At 39.4% G+C, this 21433-nt stretch overlaps 1 protein-coding gene across 1 annotated transcript in view; it reads right to left on the reverse strand.

Annotated features, from left to right (window-relative positions):
* Positions 1–21433, reverse strand: part of SPATA16 (spermatogenesis associated 16) — a 203725-nt gene that overhangs the window by 10835 nt on the left and 171457 nt on the right. The window contains 2 exon segments of the mRNA XM_090285969.1: positions 14000–14083; positions 16625–16789. Of these exon segments, the coding sequence (XP_090142095.1) occupies positions 14000–14083; positions 16625–16789 (249 nt within the window).

Raw genomic sequence — 21433 nt, forward strand, 5'->3', positions numbered from 1 at the left:
TTTGCAATTTCTATTTGGTTTTTATATAGCTTCTATTTATTCTGTTTCTTAGAAGCTTTTTATTTCTTTGCTGATACTCTATTTTTTCATTTCCTTTAAGGTGCTTGTAAATTGTACTCACTCATTAAAACATTTTTATGATGGCCGTTTTAAAATCTTTGTTATAATATCTCTAACTCCTCTGTGTTAGCATTTGTTGATTATCTTTCTTCACTCAGTTTGAGATCTTCTTGATTCTTGGTATGATGAGTGACCTTTGAAATCTGGGCATTTTGAATATTATGTTATGATGTGCTAGATCTTGTTTAGAACTTCTGCTTTAGTTGGATCTTTCCAGAGCTGCTGTCACAGGGATGGAGAAGGCATTGCCATGTAGGGATAGAAGTTCAGGTTCCCCACTCAGCCTCCATTGACACCTGAGCAAGGCGATCCCCATTACTTCTGGGTGGAAATGAGCATTCAAGCTCTTCACTGGGTTTCCACTGATACCTCCCTACTTGGGAGGGGGAGGAGAACCTCATGTCCACTCCCCATGTGGCCTCCACCGATGTCATACTGGGGTGGGAGGCTCATGATAGTTGGTAGCTGGTGGAAATCCTGACTCTCAGCTAGGTCTCCTCTGACAACACACCAGCAGGGGGAAAAGGAAAGGGAGAGCCTAACCACCCAGAGGGGTTGAAAGTCCAGGTACCTTATCTGGTCTTCTCAGACACCATCCTGTTAGGATGGGAAGACTGGGACACCTTGCTATGGCCTAGTAAGGGTAGAAGTCTAATTCATCACCTGACCTTTGGGGTTGGGTTTAGATGACAGTTTTGTCTGTGGTGCTTGGCTGGAGTAGAAAGACTATTGTCTAAGTGTTTTCTGTCTTACTAGGCTTCCTCTTTCCTTGTCCTTTGACTAAAGAGAAAGGCTTTTATAGGGGGCTTTTTTGGTATTTCTGTGTTAGTATTTCTGGGTTACCAGCTTTTGCAGCAACAAGTGCAGGATATGTGAAGCCAACAATAACAACAACAACAGAAACCCAGTGAGCTTGCCACTATGTCATTCCTCAGGTGCCATGTCCCTAGGTTGTCTGCCTTTTTCACTCTACCATTTTTAGTTGTACATTTTAATGGGAGGAATAGGAGAAGCATGTTTACTCTATATTCCCAGAAGTAGAAATCTGCTATAATTGCTTTTTATAAAATTATTTTTGATCCCTGAACATCAGGAAGGCGTACTTTTATTTCTTGAACTAAATTTTCCAGTTTCTTCTAAATATATTTAACAGTATTATGAAGTAAATTACAAGTTGTCCCTCTCTATATCGTGGTTCACTTATCACGGCCTCACTGTATCGCGGGATTAAAAAAATATTATATTTAATTATTTATCTGGAATTTTTTTGCTATATCGCAGGATTTTGCAGTACTGTATACGTATGTTGTTAAAGTTACGTAGGTTTAAGAGTGTAGAATAAGGTTTCTACTTCATGGAGCGGGTCTAGAATGTAATACCCATGACAAGTGAGGGAATACTGTACTGTGAAGCTGAAGGGGTTCTTTTTCCAATTAAGAGGACTTGGGAAGTTAAACATGTCTCAAATTTCTTTTAATTCAATAAGAGAAGGGCCTGTCTCTCTAGGCTAGGATCTCTGTAACATAGGGTGATAATTATCTCATGCTCCTTTTTTCTCCAGCACAAGGCCAGTTTAGTCGAGTACACATAAGGTTTACACAGCTTTGATGGTGCTAAGAAAATGGGTGTGTTTGTGTTTACAGCATTTGCTATGTGTTGTAGATTACAATCCCGTCCCCTCCTCTACCTGCACCTTTTCAAGAAAGTCATAATCAGAATGACCCAGACCTTCCGTTAGGCATGCATATAAAGGCACTTTCATTTTTGCCTTTCTCCAAAAGATGAAAGGTTTAATGAGTACACTATACATGATTGAATGAGCTATAAGTCAATTGCTCTGAACTCTGTATTAATCCTACTTTCAATACAGAATTGAAGATGTCTTATGGTTCATTTAGCTACCAAGTGGTATAAGCTGTTATTCTCTAGAATAAAAAAAAAAATTGCAAAGTTTAATGTATAGAACACATGCAATAAAATGTGTGTTGGGGGCACCAAGCAAGGAAGACACTTTTGGTGTCTTAAAGAGTAACTTTTAGAATGCACTGCAAACTTACTCTGCAGTTCAAAATATAATTGAGATATATGTTCTCTTCCCTCACCCCAGAATATTTCACTGAACTTCCGAAAGCTGTATTTTGAAAAGCATATACAAAGAGAAGAACACTAATGGGTTTGGAGTTACGTGAACATTTTCAATTTCTGTGTTAGTCGCCGCCTTATATTATCTCATTAGTGAGACAGGCAGAAAGAGATCACAGGAAGTAAGGGGGGTTAACAATGTGCTTTTCAATCCCAGTCTCCAAGGCTCTGCGATGTGAGGGTGCAGCTTGGAGGGGTTATGGCAATGTGTACTTCTAAAATTGTGTTTTCCTTGAGACCCTAGTGCATTTCAGCATGCCAAATCACATAACTCACCAGAGAGTGACCCTCAGAGTGACATTAAGTCACTACAGGGACAACTAGACTTCCAAGCTATTCTCTTCGAGTTCTGATGTTGCAGGGAGAAGAAAAATGGTGAGCCATCAAAGCCAACCTAAACATGCTAGGTCTACAAAGGGAGGGATGGAGAGGGCGAAGAGTAAGAGCAGCATGATCCAGGGGGTTGGCATGTGCCAAAGTTCAGATTTGGTCAGGCAGCTGCTGCAAAGCAGTCTGGGTAAGTCCTCAGCTGAGTCAGTAGATACAGGATGCCTGCAATAGCCTCTGATACTTCTGTCCCACTCACTGCCAAAAATCAGATTCAAAGGTGGTCTCCTTGGTTGTCTTACAGATTTTGAGTTTGGGTCAGACAATGTTCTTTGTGCCATTGATCTTTAAGGAGCTGCATTTGGTTGAACCTAAGCATTCTAGCTAATGATTAAGAAGAAAGCCTTGGACCCAAATAGTTATTCAAAATCAAACCCTGTCAATACCAAGTTAGGCTTGTTTCCCTTGTTAATTTTGCAAAGTTCCTTTCCCTCATATTTCAAAGGAGAGACAATAATATCTCCTTTATAGGGTTATTGCGATCATTTAAATAATCACTTGTTGAAATGCTTGGCACATAGTAAAAAATCAATAGTAATAACTGATAACATTTTTCATCCTCACATTATTAACTCAATTATTTGTCTGAGATAAACTTTCCTATAGCTTGTTTCAATTGTGATAGCTATTCAAAAGTAAGACTTCCGGCCAAGATGGAGGCTTAGACGGACATGCTCGGCTTCCCTCTACAACCAGAGAGGAATACAACTACTTCAAAACAAAAGATAACTAGAAATTCCAGAAAATAAAACTACATGGAAGCCCAACATACAAAGTTATAAGCCAGCGTCGCTCTTCAGGCAGATAAGAAGAGCGCATCAGGCGGTGCTGTTTGTGGTAGCACCAGGGACAGCGGCAGGGAGAGGAATCCCAGATGCAGTCGAACCCCGGCAGCTCGCGACCCCAACGCTGGGAAAAGCAGCCACCACATCGCTGAACAGTGAGGCACAGAGGGCGGGAGGACGGATCCCGGTCTCCTAGCGGAATAACTGCAGGAATCCATCTTGGACCCCCGCCCCCACACAAAGCGCCACAGCACTGTGAAATAGGTTGCGGATCACCACCAGTCGCTGGGTTGTGACGAGTACACAGGCACTGCCCCCTACAGCCGGCCCAAGAAAACAAAACGCATCTGTCAAAATGAGGCAGACAACTATAGAAATCCCGGTGGCACAGCTCACCAGGCAACAGATGAAGAACCTGACAGATGAACAAATAAGAAACCTGTCAGAGGCTCAGTTCAGGGCCATTGTTATCAGGTGGCTTACAGAATTAACAAAAGATCTGGAAAAAGATGAGAAAGAATTGAAAAACACTCATACTGAAAGGAACAAAACCACATATGAGACATATGGTGAGGAAATAAAATCCAGAGTTCAAATCAACAAACCAGAACATAGAGAAGGAACAAACAGTCAACCAGTGCAGAGAGAGGAAACGGGAAGCAAGGAAAATGATGAGAGGATCAGAAACCTCTGGTACAGCTATAAGAGACCTAATATAAGAATTATAGGATTGCCAGAGGGCGAAGAAGATGAACTAGAAATTGAAAAATTAAGTGAAAATATAATAAAGCAGAACTTCCCAAACTTGGGGAAGGAAATAGACTTACAGGTCCAGGAAGCACAGAGAGTTCCAAAACAACTGGACCCACGGAGAACCACTCCAAGACACATTATAATCAAAATGTCAAGAGTTAAAGATAAAGAGAGAATCTTAAAAGCAGCAAGAGAGAAGAAAAGAATCATACACAAAGGGGTCCCAATTAGACTATCCTCTGATTTCTCAAAGGAGACCCTGCAGGCAAGAAGGGACTGGCAAGAAATATTCAAAGTAATAAAAATCAAAAACTTACAACCACGAATACTCTATCCAGCGAAATTGTCATTCAGAATAGAAGGACAGAGAAAGTGCTTCCAGGACAAAGTAAAACTGAAAGAGTTCATTAGATCCAAACCACTATTATATGAGATGTTAAAGGAACTGGTTTAGAAAAAGGAGGATCAAAACTATGAACACTAAAATGAAAACTCTATCACAAGAAACAAAAACAGAAGCTAGGGAATTGAAACAAAGGCAAACTAAATAGGCAACAAGAGTGGAAAAAGAACTATAGGTATGGGGAGCATATTTGGGGGAGGTCAGTAGGGAGGGGGAAGGGGGAAAGGGAGGGAGATGGTACAGGTATTAAGAAGCATAGCAGGAGGGAATGGAGAAGATAGGAAGAGGCTGAGAAGAACTATATGCACAACCAATGGACATGGACTAAAAGGAGGGAACAACTGGAGGGAGGGGGGCTACTGGGTGGAGGGGAGCAGAGGGAAGTGAAATTGGGACAACTGTAACAGTATAATCAAAAAAACACATTAAAAAAAACAACAAAAAAAGTAAGCTTCAAATAGACTAACATAATTGGATAATTTATTGAGCAACAGTATGTTATTAAGTACAAGAGCACAACCGGAGTTAGCTTGGATCTTTGATAAACGCCTTGTTAAAGATGGCAAAACTCGGCCTGGCTGGTGTGGCTCAGTAAGTTGGGCATCATCCCACAAACCGCAAGGTTGCCAGATCTATTCCAGGTCAGGGCACATGCCTGGGTTGCTGGCCAGGTCCCTGGTTAGAGGTGCACTTGATGTTTCTTTTTAGCATTGATGCTTTTCTCCCTCTCTTCGCCCCTCTCTAAAAAAGTACATAGTCTTAAAAAATGGCAACACTTTTGGATACACGCTCCTTAGGTGAAGGTCATGCTAGGATTCAACTCCTGCACAGAAATACGTCTGCTGCTGACATTTCCTGCCAAATTCCTTAAGGTTTTAGAAGACAATGCTTTCAGCCAACAAAGTATATAAAAGACGGATTGAGAGTTTTGGAGAAATGGCCAAGTATAGGTGGAAAGTGAGTTATTGGCAAATAAGGGTTGTGGAAAATGTTTCACAAATTAAGCACATATTATTTCCTTTAAGTCAGAGGAGAAAGATGCTGTTTAGTTTAAATGATAGTTGAAATGTGCCATTAAGATTTGAGGTATGTCCCAGTGGCTGGGGGAGATAGCCAGAACCAAGGCTTTTAGCTTCCTGCACTTCCTAGGCTAGACCTGGATCTGCTGCAGGTAACATTTGAGGGTGAAGGCTTCCCCTCAGGTCCCACTGCCCCAGGACTCAGCCTGTGACCACAAAAGGTTTGTCTGGACTTTGGTGGAGCACCCCCACTCCCCACTACAGCTGCTGGCCTGGACATTCACTGGCACGGACTCATTTATCCCTGGAAGCACAGTGATTTATATATTTCCTCATGGGGCCTCTTTATCCCCTTGGGCCTTGCCTTCCTCTTGTCCTCAGAGCTGTTCCCTGCCTCGCCCCTAGCAGGTCAGCAATAAGAGCACTTAGCTTGCTTTCCACGGTTTGCATTATGCCGTGGACAGAACTGCTTAGCAGTGCTTGGAGCACACACTGTAAAGGAACTTGGGGATATGCTAATGCAGAAGCCCATAACCAGAGGCTGAGAAGATTCATAATCAAATTGTAATAAATCTGCAGAGACTCTTTAAAGAACAAGACACACAGGAAAAACCCAATAGCTGGAAAAACTGCTTTGCAAATGAGTGGTACGGCTGCTGAATCTTTGAAAAGAAGGCAGTTCTTTCAGAGAGACACAACTGTGCGCCCTAACCACGTATTAGCCAGCCCAAGCGACTGGCCGAGGAAGGGTGGTGTCGCATGTGCGGCCTCTCTCAGAAGGGCTCAGGCTTGAATGCTGATGTGGAAAGTAAATATAATGTTCCAATTTGCTCTTCCTTCTTCCTTCTCAACCAACTGCCCCTGGCCCAGCTCCCAGATTTGTATTCTCCCTGCTTGCTTTGCCTTACATCAGCCTTGAACAGAACGGAGTTGTTAAGTGACATACAGTTCTCTCCCATTTTCATCCTAAAAAACCAAATTAGTATATCAATGAATGCCATTTCTGTACGATGACAAGTATAATTTATAAGCGAGATTAAAAAGGGACATAAAAACCTAAGTAATTTTGAGTAAGTTCATATGGATGATTTAAAGATATCCACCTATACTGTGCGAGTTACATTCATTGAAGATTATGATGTACTATGTTATGTTATAATATTTAATAAAATTTAAAAGTAGCATTACTTTTCATGAAAATTCACAGGACCATGATTACATGCTGGAGTATTTCTCTCATTACTTTTAAAATAACACTTTCAATTCTCTCATTTGGTCTCACATCAGTGATCCAGAAGCATATCAGAATTAAAAAAAAACAACAAACTGTGTTATACCAGATTAAATTCTGATCACCTTACTACAAAATGTAGACTTTGTAAGTGAAGAGCAAGGAACTTTTCTTCTAAGTTGCTTCAGAGTGTTGCTTAACTATTTCTCTGGTGAGAAGAAATAGGAATGTTCCAACTAAACAGTTGGTGCATTTTTTAAAAGAATTTTCTTCCTAAAGACTCCTTTTGCTATTTATCTTCAGGCTATTTTTATAAAGCTTCAATGGGCCTTAGAATTCAATGCTAAGAAACACAAAATCATAGATTCTGAAGGTGGTGAAGATATGAACACATTATGTTTCTGAGAAGGGTGTGACCTGCCTAAGGTGACATGAATGGGAGCTGAATTAATGGTCAAAGATTTGCAGATTTAGGCTTTGTATTCTTTACAGTTATAGATGGAAAAGTAAGGAACAGAGGAGGAGGATGCTATATAGGTGGATTACAAAGGTATACTGAACCAAAAATTCCTTAGCGATATTTTTGGCTCAGATTAAAAGAACTTTATTTTGAGAATTGAAGACATACAAACTGGCCTAGTTTATGGCTAAATTCCACTCTGGTTGCAGATTATAGTAATTTCCCATGGGCCTCACACCTGAATGCTCAGCTCTATACAAAACAAGATTTTTTAGGCAGTACAAAATGTAGGTTCTATCAAGAAAGCTTAGGTCCTAGGTCTAGAACAAGTCCTGGCTCTACCACTTGCTGGCTGTGAGACTTTAGACAAACTGCTAAATTTCTCTGTTTAATAAATTGCACCTTTCACCTCATGTGAGGATTAGTGAGTTGCTGTATGTAAAGTAAGGAGAGTGTTGGCACTTATTAAGGGTTTGGTAAACATGAACTCTTACTCTTTCATTTTGATAGCCTGGCTTTCAAAAAAAAAAAAAAAAAAAAAAAAAAAGAATTCATTCAGAGCTAGAAGCTTCTAGTTCAATAGCTTTATTTTACAGATCAGAAAACTGAGACCCAGAGAAGGGAAGTGGCTTCTGAGCTGCTTGTGGCAGGCCAAGTCTCCAAACTGCTAGTTCAGGGTGCTTTTCTACTGTACTAACCTCTGTCTATACAAGCCTTTGTTCTTCTGGATAGACCTGACCACTTTGCACACTCACTCCCAGCACTTAGGTTCAAGGTTCAGGCCATTCAACCTTGAGTTCAAGCCATCATAATCACTCTCCTGTGTCATAATAACCTACTAACTAGTCTTTCTGATTCTACACTTGCCCCTTTCAATCCATTCTCAACTTAGTAGCTTAGATTGTTTTCTTATCTGACAAAGCATCATGTCCTCTGCTCTCTGGCTTCATTTTCTATTACTCTTATTCAGTCTACTCTAGTCACCTACCCTCACTGCAGTTTCTTGTACATGCCAGGCATGTCCAGTCTCTGGGTTTTGCTTTTGCTACTTCCTTTACCTGGAATGATTTTCTCCAGCTATTTGCAAGGTTTGCATTTCTTTCAGATGTTTCTCCATGCGGCACCCCAGTCTGTCCTGCCCTGACTGTTCTACTGCATTTGCAATCATCTGGCACGTCCCACTTTCTTTTTCTGGCTCCTCCATTCATCACATTTATTACTTATGACACATTCCAGATTTCCTAGGTGGTGTACTCCCTACTTTTGTCTAGAAGAGTGCAAACATCATGAGGGCATTGCTTGCAATAATGTCTGACCCAGAGGAGGTGCTGGGTAAATGTCTGAAGAATGCAGGAATGAGCTGTATGAACAGGACTCATGAGATATTCCAAGGAGTGTTTTCTCAGGTATACTTGCTGTAGACTAAAATGAAGCAAAGGGTAATAAACCTAAAGAGTCCTGCTGTGTCATGGGACTTGCCAATACAAGAAAATTTACCTTTTATTTTTTTGATATAACCTGCTTATTTTTGTATATGCTCGCTAAACTAACATATGTATATCTTTCTTGATTTAATTACCAGAAGGAAAACAGTGGTCTGTAAAGCTAAACCAAAACAAAAGCTAAAATCCTAAAACTCTATAGAGAATGTACTTTAGTTCTAGTGAATTAGGAAAAAACAATTATCTCATACTTTCTCTTTCTGGGTTATTAGTAAAATCTCACAGAAAAAAAAAATAGACAGCAGGTCAGTGCTCATGAATCAGATTTCATCTTGATAGGCTTTTTATAGACCCACAACAAAGTGGAGCTCTGAAAATTGTGTTAGGTAATGGGGGTTCTGACAGTCCCTATAACTATGTGGAACTAGGAGGTGCTCCTATAATTCTGCTGCTTCTGATGAAAACTTCAAGTGTTTTCATTAGGTACAACAGCTGTTTCTATTACAGATAACAGATCTCAGAGGTGGTGATGCTGATATCAACTTCTAGTGGGCTCAAAACACAGTGTAGCTTGTACAATTAGGTTTTTTTTAAATGATTTTTTTCTGCACATGCAAATTAACTTGGTAGCAATAAAAGAAAATTACTTACTTGCTACCGGAATTATCTGAAAGTGATAGGATCATCCTTTATAGAGTCACATTAACCAAATTAAAAGCCCTTGGGAAAAATTTGGCACCCTGTTCCTTCCCATTCACATCTTCCTAAAGACCTCTCAGGAGCTTCCATTTAGAAAGCTAAGATCATTACCAGGGCTTTTAATTTGGAAAGATTGGCTGCTCACTAGTTAGTCATTCTAGACACCTAGTGGTTGGGTGGAGTGGTTCTGCAGTGTCCTAATCTCAGGGGCTTTGATTTGACCAGCCTCTTGACTTCTACTTGCTTGTAAATTTTCTAGCCTAGACAGAGCCATGGCTTTGCTGCTGGGACTTGTCTTCAAGACAGACACTATCATTTCAGTCTCTCACTGAATATACATATCCTTCTCCACAGAGAAGTGAAATCTATTCTTCCAACCCTGTGACTCTGGGCTGCCACGCGACTGCTTTGACCAATAGATATGGTGGAAATTGCTCTGCCATTTCTGGGTCTAGCCTTTAGGAGGACTGGTACGGTTCCTATTTTCTTTGTCTTGAAATGCGTACTTCCTCTTGGAACCCAGCCTAAGGCACATGGGAGGCCACATTAAGGCATTCAGTCAACTGCCTCAGGAATAGTGTCAACTGTCTACCACGTGAGTGAGCCATTCTGGAGTCTAGTTTATTTTAGCTTTCAGATGACTCCCTGTGATTGAAACCATCTGACTGGATGCATGAGAGGCACTAAGCAGGAACCCCCTGGCTGTCAAGCTATAGATCCATGAGAAAGTAGTAAATTGTTGCTAAACTACTATATATTTGGGTGATGTGTAATACAGCAATAAATAACTAAAATATGGGCAAAGTGGGAAGCCACAGGCTCAGCGCTTCTATGAATGTGGGTATAAAAAAAACTAGCTGAGAATGAGGTGAAATTGGTGGTTGTTTACAAGATGTAAACAGGTATAGATAAATGTCAGTCTCTCTTCCAACTTTTTGGCTGGTCATTAGAATTTCATAATTGGACTGTTCTAGTATCACTTAGATTTATAAGTACAAATATTACTGAACAAGTGTTATTTATATACTGTAAAAACATAAATATAATTGCATTACTATACAAATACAAATATTTCTGTGTACAGTTATGCTCTAAACCAAAGTATAGCAAACTTTTTCTGTATAGGGACACATAGTAAATTTTTTAGGCTTTGTGAACTATACGGTCTTTGTAGTGACTACTCAACTTGACCAAGGGGGACATAGACAATATGAAATGAATTGCATGGGTGTGTGCAGTAAACTTTATTTACAAAAATAGGTGGTTGGACAAGTTGTAACTGAAGGTTGGAGTTTGCTAACCTTTGTTCTAAACAATTGTTTTTGTACCTAACAGAAATATTTGATTATACTGCTTGATTCTCATCAGAATTGGATTTGCTTTACCACTAGCTCCAATATCTCTTGCCATTTCTCCTTAGTCTCACTTGTAAAGTTCTCCTCTTAAGATTGAAACGTTCCCCGAAAACTTCTCTCCTTATTCCGTGTTCTTTCTCAGCCACGTCATCCACTCGAATGATTTCAGTTAACACCCATTTGGCAATGACGAAGAAATTTCTATCTTTCGGTCTTTTATCCAGAACTCCAGGCTTCTGTATTCCTCTTGGACATCTTGCCAGCACTGTAAGTTCAGTTTACTTTCATGCTCGTGATTAGCCTGTCGCCTGTCAATTCCAAACCTACCCTTTACCATCAGTTCTTTGATACTGGAGCTGGAATTCTGCAAACCCCACTTCTATTTTGCCAGCTCTTAGTCTCTGTCAATAGGGTAACAGAGGGGCACTGCAAAACCAAAGGAGAAAGGAAGGACTTGCTATTTCCTGTTCACTTGCGGCAGACTGCCCGTCCACTTGGGGTTCCTGTTGAGCATCGCTTCAGCAAACCTTCTTTCCTCCAGATACATGGTCCTTTCTGTAGTAGCAGTTCAATCCAGTTTTTCCAAAAGTTGCAGAATTACTTCCATTACCATCCCCTCCCCCTACTCACCCCCCTACATCAGCACCAGTGGGTTAGTGCATCCTTAGAAGTTAGCTCTAGCCCCTGGCTGGTTTGGCTCAGTGGATTGACCGTCGGCCTGCGAGCTAAGTGTCGCTTGTTCGATCTTCCAGTCAGGGCACATCAGAGAAGGAAAACTCTGACTCCAAAAAACCTCCGCTGCCTTGCGGCATACCTCTTCAGGGGAAAGGTTAAGGGAGTAAACCCCGACAGAAAATCCGGAGCCGGAGTCCCTAAGGCGGTTTGACGTTGTAGTCAACACCGGCAACTCCTGCGGCGCACCTGAAGCCAAGCTGTATCGACTCCGTCTTTCCCTTGGACCCTTCAGCTGCGAAGAGAGGGGGGGTCTGCTGCATGGGCAACAGCAGACCCTCCATATCACCCTGCCCAGGCTCTGTAGCTTCAGCTTCACTGGAGAGGACACTCCAGCGTCATCGCAAGATGTCGATTTAACACGGGAGGAGACAGATACCGTGTCACTCCCGAGTCGGACTGCACAACCATTCTCGGCTGTGCAGATAGACTCTTAAGAAGCTACACCATCGTCTCTCGAGATGGACGGCTGCCGACGACGAGAATTTAGCTCTCCTTCAAGCTCAGCCATAGTAGCACCAGTTAAGCAGCGCCTCCTAGTGGGGAGTCTGAATGTTGGCTTAGTAGGGTCCCTTCTCCAAGTTTCTGTTCTAGTACTTAATTGCAACCTTTTCCCTTTGCTTTCCCAGCCCTAATAGGTAGTAGATGTTTCCTTTAATTACTTCCTTTGTGATAAATTATTGTTCTCTTTTGCTTTTTCAGTTACGTAGTTAACAATTTCATACCTACTTAAACATTCTTTATATAAAATTCCCTTTCAAATATATAAAATTCCCTTTCAAATATCTGGCATGGTTTCGGTCTCCCAACTGGATCCTGAAGTAGTTTAGATTCTCTGTCAAAAGCTGCTCCTCCAACAGTGTTTCCTTCCTTAGTAAATGGCAACAGCAAACCTCTCTCTATCCCCTGCCCAATGGCTCAAGCCAAATATGTGGGCATCATTTTTAATTCTTTCTATTCTCTAAATTCCCACATGCAACCAGTGAACTACACGTCCTGTTGGTTTGGCTTCCTGAATATTTCTTATATTGGACTGCTTTGTTCCATCGCTGCATCTTCCCCTGTAGATCAGCCGCTGTATTATAACTGACTCCCCACATTTCTGTAGTCCCTCAATCTGTTCTCCCACTGTGGCCCTAGAGATGCCTCAAATACATTTTTCCAGTCACATACTTTCTGAAACATCCCAAATTCTTAACATAATTTACAAGTCCTTCTGTGAGTCGACTTCTGCCTCTGCAATGCATTTTGAAGTATGTTCCTTGTGCCTTCGTCAGTTTTTGAATGTGCCACGCTTTCTTTGCATCCTTGGTACAAACTGTTCCTTTTGTTTAGAAATCTCCCCTTTTTTCCTGACAACAACTACATAGCCTTTAAATATTGTATAAATATCACTTCTGGAATTTATGACCTCCTAGACCAAATTATATTCCCTTATTTGTTTCTATAGATCATTGAACATTGACTTTTTTCATTATAATATTTGTGAAACTTATAAGTAACTCTTTAATAACTGTCTTATTTTCTAGACGGTAAGGCCCATCCATATAGGCAGGAGTTGTGTTTGTCTTGTCCAGCACAATATCTTTGATAACTACTGTTTTCCCTTGCATGGTAAATATTCAACAAATATTTGTTGAGTTCAGTTGCTTTCTGTTTTATACAGTTATCATAGGGCCTCTGTATGATCTCAGAAGACATTTCCTCAGATGCACTGGAATGCCTAATGGCTGGCTGACCACTACCTCTGAAAGTGAAGGCTTCTTTGGCTTACTCCTCTCACATCTCCTGACACCAGTCCTCTCTGGGTTCTTACAGTGATTGGAGGAGACTGAGTGGGGAATAGATGCATCAGAAGTTGTATCTTTAGCTGAAATGGAGAATCACTATCATTCACTCCTATGTTATTGGAGGGCCTTGTGGTATTACATACGTCCTCCGAGTATAGGGGTCTGGGTGTATCTTGGCAGTCGCTCTATTTAAACTCCAGTAGCCAATAAAGAAATGTTCCTCTGCTTCTAACAAACAGCATGTTACTCCTCTCCATAAAACATCAATGTGCTATGTTCTTTGTATTTTATTGAAATGTAGCCATTTTTTCTTCAGTGACAAAAAATGGGGGAAAGGGTTGAGAAGTAAACTAAAATGCTGTGGAAGGGTTTTTAAAAAACTAGAATAATCAATAACGAAGAAGCTGATAATAAAAATAGAATATGGAAATGAGCATGATAGGAAGACCCATAAAAGCATATGACTACAGTCTGCTGAGAAAGAAGCAGATCTGAGGGAACAGGTTAAAAAACCCATGGTTTCAGTTACACCTTCAGAGAGAGAACTGCATTTACTTTAAAAAGAAAACAAATAATAAAGCAGCCTGAAGAACTTTCTTTTTATCTTCTAAACACATATGACCCAAGATGGACATTTTCTTTGAGAAGAATATATCTTTTTCATTCAGCTGGAAGTTTTACCTTTTGGATTTTATTCCACACACGTTCTTTATCATTTCTTCTTCCTTCAAGGATGTCCATAGCATCTGCCATTAGTGACTGCAGCTGTGGCACCAAGATAAAAATTATCAGTGTGGCATTCACACAGAAATAACTTCTCTAAACACACAGATTAAAACCTAATTAAAAAATCATTTGTACGCTGATGATTTTATTACTCATCTTTCTGGCAATGAACATTGCTACCTCATCTTTGCTTCAGTCATTACTGAGTATTATTGCAGATATAAAATATTGAAACAATGAAAAGATTCTTCTTGAAAATTTGTAGGAAACATATAGGTTTTAATGTAGTAAGTGTTGATGCTTTGTAAAAACAGATTTGGGTTGTAAAGCATGAAGGCGGTAGTTAATTCTCTCAGGAAATGGCATGCAGTACATGGACACGTTTTAGTATTTGCTCCTGAGGCTAATGTATCATAATTTTAGGCATCATGCAAAAGCTCACCAGAGGACAATTCTAAGATTGTGCTGTTTTATTGCTTCCGGAAGGATCTGGCTCACTTAAATTATTTTTACTATTCTTTTCTTCTCTAAAACTTCAAAATAACCATGTTGTCTTTTTAGGTTTCATTCAAAGGCAAGTTTTCAAAATTCCACCCTTTTCCCAAGCTGCCATACTCCAATTGAAAACAGTCCTATACGCATACTGCATGTGTAGCTGCAAAGCGGTGAAGCCACAGTGAAGCCATGTGACAGAGCTAAAAAAAGAAAGTTCTCTAAAAAAAGAACACATGCTGGTTCAGTTCACTGTGGCTTCAAACAGTGTGCACCCTCAGAGAACCTTTCTGAGCTTTAGCTATGGCAGAGTCGTAGCAGAAGGGCAGAGCAGAGTCACTCAGAACTCTCCTATCGAGCAGTCCCTGTTTAGACGGCACCACCAAAAGCACTACCAAGATTTATTGTCTAGATAAACCCATGCTTTCAAGTTGAAAAGTAAAATCTATTATTTATGGTGATGAAATCATGCAAGATATATGATTTTTAAATATTGGGCCTGCACACATACATTTTTATACATTAGAAAATTTTTTTTCTAGTAGGCATATAAATTATGAAAATATCCCATTAAATCCTGTCTTACAAGAGTTTTTGAGATAGTGGAATATTGCACTAACGTGTTAGTAAGGGATGCCAATAATGCTAGTTTGCCACTGTTTGTGTATATTTTGAAATGTAAGTACTTTCAGAAAAATGAAGCTGCACACATGTGGTTAAGAAGACTAAAGTGCAGAAAACTCCCCTGTATTTTTCATTTAAATCTTGCATGCGCTTTTCAGGAAGACAGGATCAACATTGTGCCAGCTTCTTAAATTAACATTTTCTTTGCTTCCTCTGATCTCCGAGGGGCATTAATCATCTAAAATTGGCTGTAATATACACTTTGAAAGCTCCATACTTACTGCACTCCTGAACGCCCTATGACTGGTAGGATAAACACAGCCTTTTAGGAGGCGTTCTGCTGCACACAGCCGTAAAGGGTGTGAAAGTATTACTGCCAGTTTTTACTTAGTAATTCCTTGATTAATAGACTTCCTCCCCTTCCCCCTATAGGTTTAATTTTTAGTAAGCATAGATTTCTTATTTGGGTAGTCAGACTATTTTACATGCACACTTTGAATGTAAGTATTTATTTAACACACTTTTTCTGGTTCAGATGCACATTATGTAGGTTGGTAGTTCATTTCTTGATTAATTTGTTATGACTTTAAAAACTCAGAGAGGGAGGATTCTTTTAGTTATCTGAAAATTATAGGTGATCAGTTTGGGCTGTTCCCATTCTTGCTATGTGAATTCAATTCAAGTTTATAAATAGTTTTAGCTACCTTCATTAAAGCCATAAAGTAAAGAACCCTTCTCTATAAAACATTAAGATCTCCATATAGAGTACATTTCACCTTTCCTCAAATGACCAGCGAAGTGTTTACTAATTGTTTTTCAAACAAGGTGCTATCGTTTCTATTATTAATTATGGTTAAATATATAAATCTGTTTGAAGATTATTTGAGGTATTCCTTCAACTAGTTTTTGACTGCCTTTCTGTTTTCTGAGTCAAGTATCCAATTTAGTTTAAAAATACAGCCATTTGACTAACCACATTTTTCCCTCAAATAAAATAATTATCCTGTCTAAATGTACTAGTGTGTGTGTGTATCAGCACTGCCAACACCTCTAAAGATTATTTTGTAGGGTTGGTTTTCTATCCAGCAATTACTCTTTTGTACTCTCAGTTTTCCATAGAAGAGAATCATATGTTAACATACCTTGGACTTTAAGAAGCAATTTATTAAAATTTAAGTTTATGTAAAATAAAAAAGCCTGACACACTATACAAGTGATCAGACCTTTTCCACATTTTTCCTTATCATATAATTCTTGCTATTAAAAAAAATGGAAGCTAGTCAACGTGAGCAAATAAAAAAAGACACACCTACCTTTGTACATTTTCCAGTTTCTTCATTAATATAAAACTAGTGGAGTTTGCCCTCAGATTATATTTATTACGACAACTTTGTTTTAGACCACGTCACTTTTTCTGTTGACTCAGGGCATGTGAAAGCCTTAAACGAAGAAAAGCAGACTTACCAATTCCGCCTCCTGTTGACTGATGTCCTGTAGGTAGGGAATGGTGGCTAACTCCGCCATGGCTTGCATTATCACTTGGGACTGCTCCTTCACTCTATGTAGCTGGCTGAGGAAGCTGGCGTATTGCAGCTTCTCCATCACACCTGAGCATGCAGGAAAACTTCCCTAGTCTCCCAGTAAAAGAAAATGTTTTAGAACAAAACCACAGAAATAGAGGGGATTGAAGTCAGGGTTTGTTAATATCCTGTGATATATTTACATCTAGTACAAACAAATGTTTCCTTCTGTCACTTAGAGAATTACCTGTACCCGTCCTTCAAATTGATGAATGTATATAACAGGGAACACTTTGCAGGACTGGTTTGTGGGTGGCCCTGCATGAGAAAGTTGTGCTGAAGGAAGAAGACGGGACTGAAATTGAACCCGTGCTCCACCTTCCCAGGGGTGATCCCAAGAAGCTCTGTCTGTTTAGACTGGGGAAACTTTATCTATGATACTGAGGTATCATAAGAGCTAAGAGTTGCCCACTACTTTGTTTATATAAAAGAATATTTTTATGCAAGTTGAATCCTGGAAAATGGTATGCATGTTGAATTCTGTTTACCCTTGTGGCTTACATCAAACTTCAGCTCTGTTTTTATCTTTAGTTCTTCTTGTATGGCCTCAGACTATGGCTCCTCTTTTTGACTCCTAGGGCCATCCCAGCAACTGACATGATCAATCTCAAAATAGACTATTGTCCACATTCATAAGTACCACAAACCCCCACAAATCTATTGGTACTTTGGCCTTTCTCAAAATGGGGTATTTTACAATAAGGTTGCACACTTATGTGTTTGCTATTGCCAGCCATAAAAGAGGAGGCATCACCTTCTCTAAAAAGTTTAATATAAATTGCAATGCATGATAAAAGTAAAGTTTATATTAAAATTCCTATATTTATATTTAGAAAAAGGATTTCTGACATAAAGAGCCCTATAAAGGGTTAAAAGAAAATCCTTGAGTTTCTACTGTGTGGAGGGTGATGAGCAATTGGAAGTCACAGGAAGACTTAATTTTGCAATTGCATCCACATCCTGGTGCTCAGAAGAGGAAGGCTGGAGAACCAGCATACCTTTATGATAGGGGGTTCCTCTTGGACCATCTGCACCAGAATTACTAGGCTTGTTCGTTAGGTAGGTAGAGTCCTGGGCCTTACTCACCGAATCATAATGTTGATATACGTCTCTCTATATACATATTTTAGCTAGGTACCCCCCCCTCAAATTCATATGTCTTAAACAGAAGGTGAAGAAAAAACCACTATCTTAAAGCTTAGTATCTGAGCAAGAACTATTGTAGTTTGTACATACAAGAGGGGACCCCCAAAACACAGAATTTATTTATAAAAAACTGTGTATTTACTCTTCCATGTTTAAATTTCAGTCACCTTCAAAGTACTCTCCATTTAATGCAATATACCTATTTAAACGTCCTTTCCACAGCCTAAAACAATTTCTGAACCCATCAATTTTGATGTCTTTTAATGCTTCTGCCATTTTTTGTGTCACCTTTTCCACATCAGCAATATGTTTCCTTATGAGGACATTTTTTTCATCTGTGAAACCAAAAAAAAAAGCCGCTCGGAGTGAGAGTGGGTGAATAGAGAGGGTGGGGCATGGGGGAGTGGTTATGCTGTTTTTTGGCAAAAACTGCTGAACACAGCGTGGTGTGGGCTGGTGCACTCCTGAATCACCCATTATAAAATGGACAAACACGGTGAAAGAGTCTTCCAAAAAAATTCACTCAAGCTGAACATAGCCTCTCACAACAACGCCAGCTGGTGCACTGATACAGATGGGTTCCTGGAACACTCACCTAGCAGAGGAAGCCTATACTATAAGGGGCCCAACCTCCAGGAGATAATTCTGTTTTTTGGGTACCCCCTCATTTGCCCCCAGAAATGAGAGGAGGCATACATAATTTTTCTTCCTTAAAATATATCACCCAAACAGAAAAAATATTAAAAACTAGCATTACTAGAGAGCACCTGAATTTCATCTTGACATTAGAAATTAGTTCTTTCTAAATGTCATACTCAAATTTTAATTGACAACAACTTCTAGAAGTTGGTACTTTTCTGGACTCTTGTTAATAAAAGAAGGTTGAGTGCACAGCTTCTTATTTACTGTATTTCTCCCTAACGCCTATCCATTCGACCAATGTCCCTCTATCCCTGCTGATATGTTCTTTCAGATTAATCACTTATCTAAAAATCTATAAACCAATAGGAGCAATGATTGTAAACTGTGCATTTGGGGTCCCTTCTCTGAACTGACGAAATAGCTAGCCTACCCATTTAGTTTAAGTGTGTAGCTAGCTACACAGTGGGATTCTGCCAAATAGAAGAAAGCAAGTTGCAGGAGGAAGTTTTCTTTCTTTCAGAAGAAAAATTACATTCTTTGTCTTTTTAAAAATATGAACACTGGGGCTAGTTGCAGGAAAATGGTGTAGTGACTCAACTCCAAAGAGCAGAAACAACTACAGCCTGCATGGGAACATAATCTATCAGTGTAATTTTCCCAAACATTAGAAGAATAAAAATAAGGAAGGCAAGGTGCTTTGTTAGCTTGATTGTTGGGTGCATAACAAGACAGGCAGTGCTCCACACAAATAAAATGCTGGGAAAAGAATATAGTTGGCTGCTAATAGTCACTTATCCTCCCTTCATCCCAAGACAAGTGCAGTTTTGGTTATCAGGAAACTGCAGATGAATATTTTACCAATACAAGATAGGAGTCTTTGAGAGATGAAGTGAAAAGAAATAAAAAAATTAAGATAATGACAGTAGGAATGTTTTCATGCTGTTGCTTTAAGAAAATAAAGGAAATGATGGAAAATGAAGGAATTACCTTAAACATCTAATGCTAGCAAGGGCTAAACCTTAAGGGAAGCAGCCTTTCCAATGAGATTTCTGGAGTGATCACAGAGCTCCTTTGCTGCTGGGGAGAGTGTAATGAAGTGGCGATGACTAAGCTAAAATCTCACACAGGTACAATGAAGGTTAAGCAAATAGCAAGTTTAAATGAAGGCTTTAGTCAGAATTGCCTAGATTTAATAGCTGGCATGGATAAATGTTTGGCAAATAAGTGGCACTGTACATAATAGTGCTGAAAAGCACAGCCCAAGCATTTGGACTGCATTTCCACTTGACACAACCTAAAGAAACATTAATTGAAAAAAAAGGGGCTAGGAAACACATATTATTCTTCACTTCAAATGTGCATATGTAAACATTTTTAATGCTTCAGTTGGAGGAAATTAAAATTAATGAGGTATTAAAATTATGGTTAGTTGTCTTTTTTTTTTTTTTTTTGGCAAGTTAGCCTGTGAAGGAGACTTCATGCACGGCAAGAGATTTTATTATTTTAACTCTTTAACATTCAGCCCAGGAAGCACATTGCATAAGGTTTGAAACTGACAGCAGCCAATAAAGTTAAGGAAGGAAAAACCACAACTGAATATGATAACATGTAAAATAATTAGGGCAAAGATCTCAAGAAGGAAACATACCATTAAGGCAGAGTTACTGGTTGACTGGTGTTAATGGTCAGTGGGATTAAAAGCCACCAGCTAGGTAGGTAGGAGTAGAATATTTGAGTATAATCCTTAAAATATCAGAATCATTCTGGTTTGGCCATATGTTGTGTGCCTAACGAAGGAATCTACAAACATAAGGAAACTGGTGTCAGTGTGTAAGGAGAATCATTGTCTGAGACATGGAAACCTCCCTTATTTTAGAATGTCCTTTGTTTCCTTTACCAACTGTGTCTACCTCCTCATGGCAAGAGGTGAAAATTCATGTTCCCCGGGGAGCCCTGCTGTGGGCAGCAGATCTACTCCAGGGCTGGAGATGATAGCTCTAATCCTGCCTTTATCTCACAAAGCAAAAAGGTGTCTAAACTTTGTGACACTGAGCATATCACAATGTAAGAAAAAAATGGAAATCCACAGGACACTTGCACAATCTTAATTTTAGAAGAATTTGTAATTTCAAAGTATGCAGTTTATACACAGCAAAAGAAAGGTCTATGAAATAGTCCTTTTGTCAAAGCAAACCAAAGCCAATACAAATAATTATAACTTCTAAAGTTTATAACACTTTACAAAGTTTCTTAAACATAGATTATGTACTTTTGATTTCACAACAGCTCTGTGCGGTGGGCCTGATAGGTATCAGCTTATTCTATAAATGAGAAAAAATAGCTCAGAGATTAAGTGACTTGCTCTAGGATTACACAGCCAGAGCACAGCCTTGGACAAAAATCTTCATCCACAGGTGTCACAGACTAGGGTAACAGCTAATAAGGAGAATGTAATGCCTAAGCATTTGAGTGGGTGGTACTTGATATCTGACAGGAAAAAAACAGACCTCAGGGGATGTTAAAGACACTGTGGAGGGCTGCTTGGGTCACAGTTAATGACACCATGTAGGAATAATTTCTACTCACCAACTCATTACTGGCTTCATTAAGCTAGGTTACCTTTGCAGCCAATTTTATTCAGTCCTGCTTTATGAAGTAGTGGTTGGCCATATAATAAAAAACCTAGATGCTGATAAGGATATCCTTGTGGTCCCTGGGTACTTTTGGGATCACTCGTTTAAATTCTATTAGAGCTTTTTGAGATAATCTTTCAAAAACTATCATTTCTCATAGAAGCAAACACAGGAAGGTAGAAATTCCTTGCAGCTAGCAACATGGCAATGACTTATTTTAAAGAAGATTGAGTTATTAATGAGATGCTAAAAATCTTAATTACTATATGATT

This window comes from Furipterus horrens, unplaced genomic scaffold, assembly GCF_987537825.1.
Source record: "Furipterus horrens unplaced genomic scaffold, mFurHor1.1.pri manual_scaffold_1, whole genome shotgun sequence".
Lineage (NCBI taxonomy): Eukaryota > Metazoa > Chordata > Mammalia > Chiroptera > Furipteridae > Furipterus > Furipterus horrens.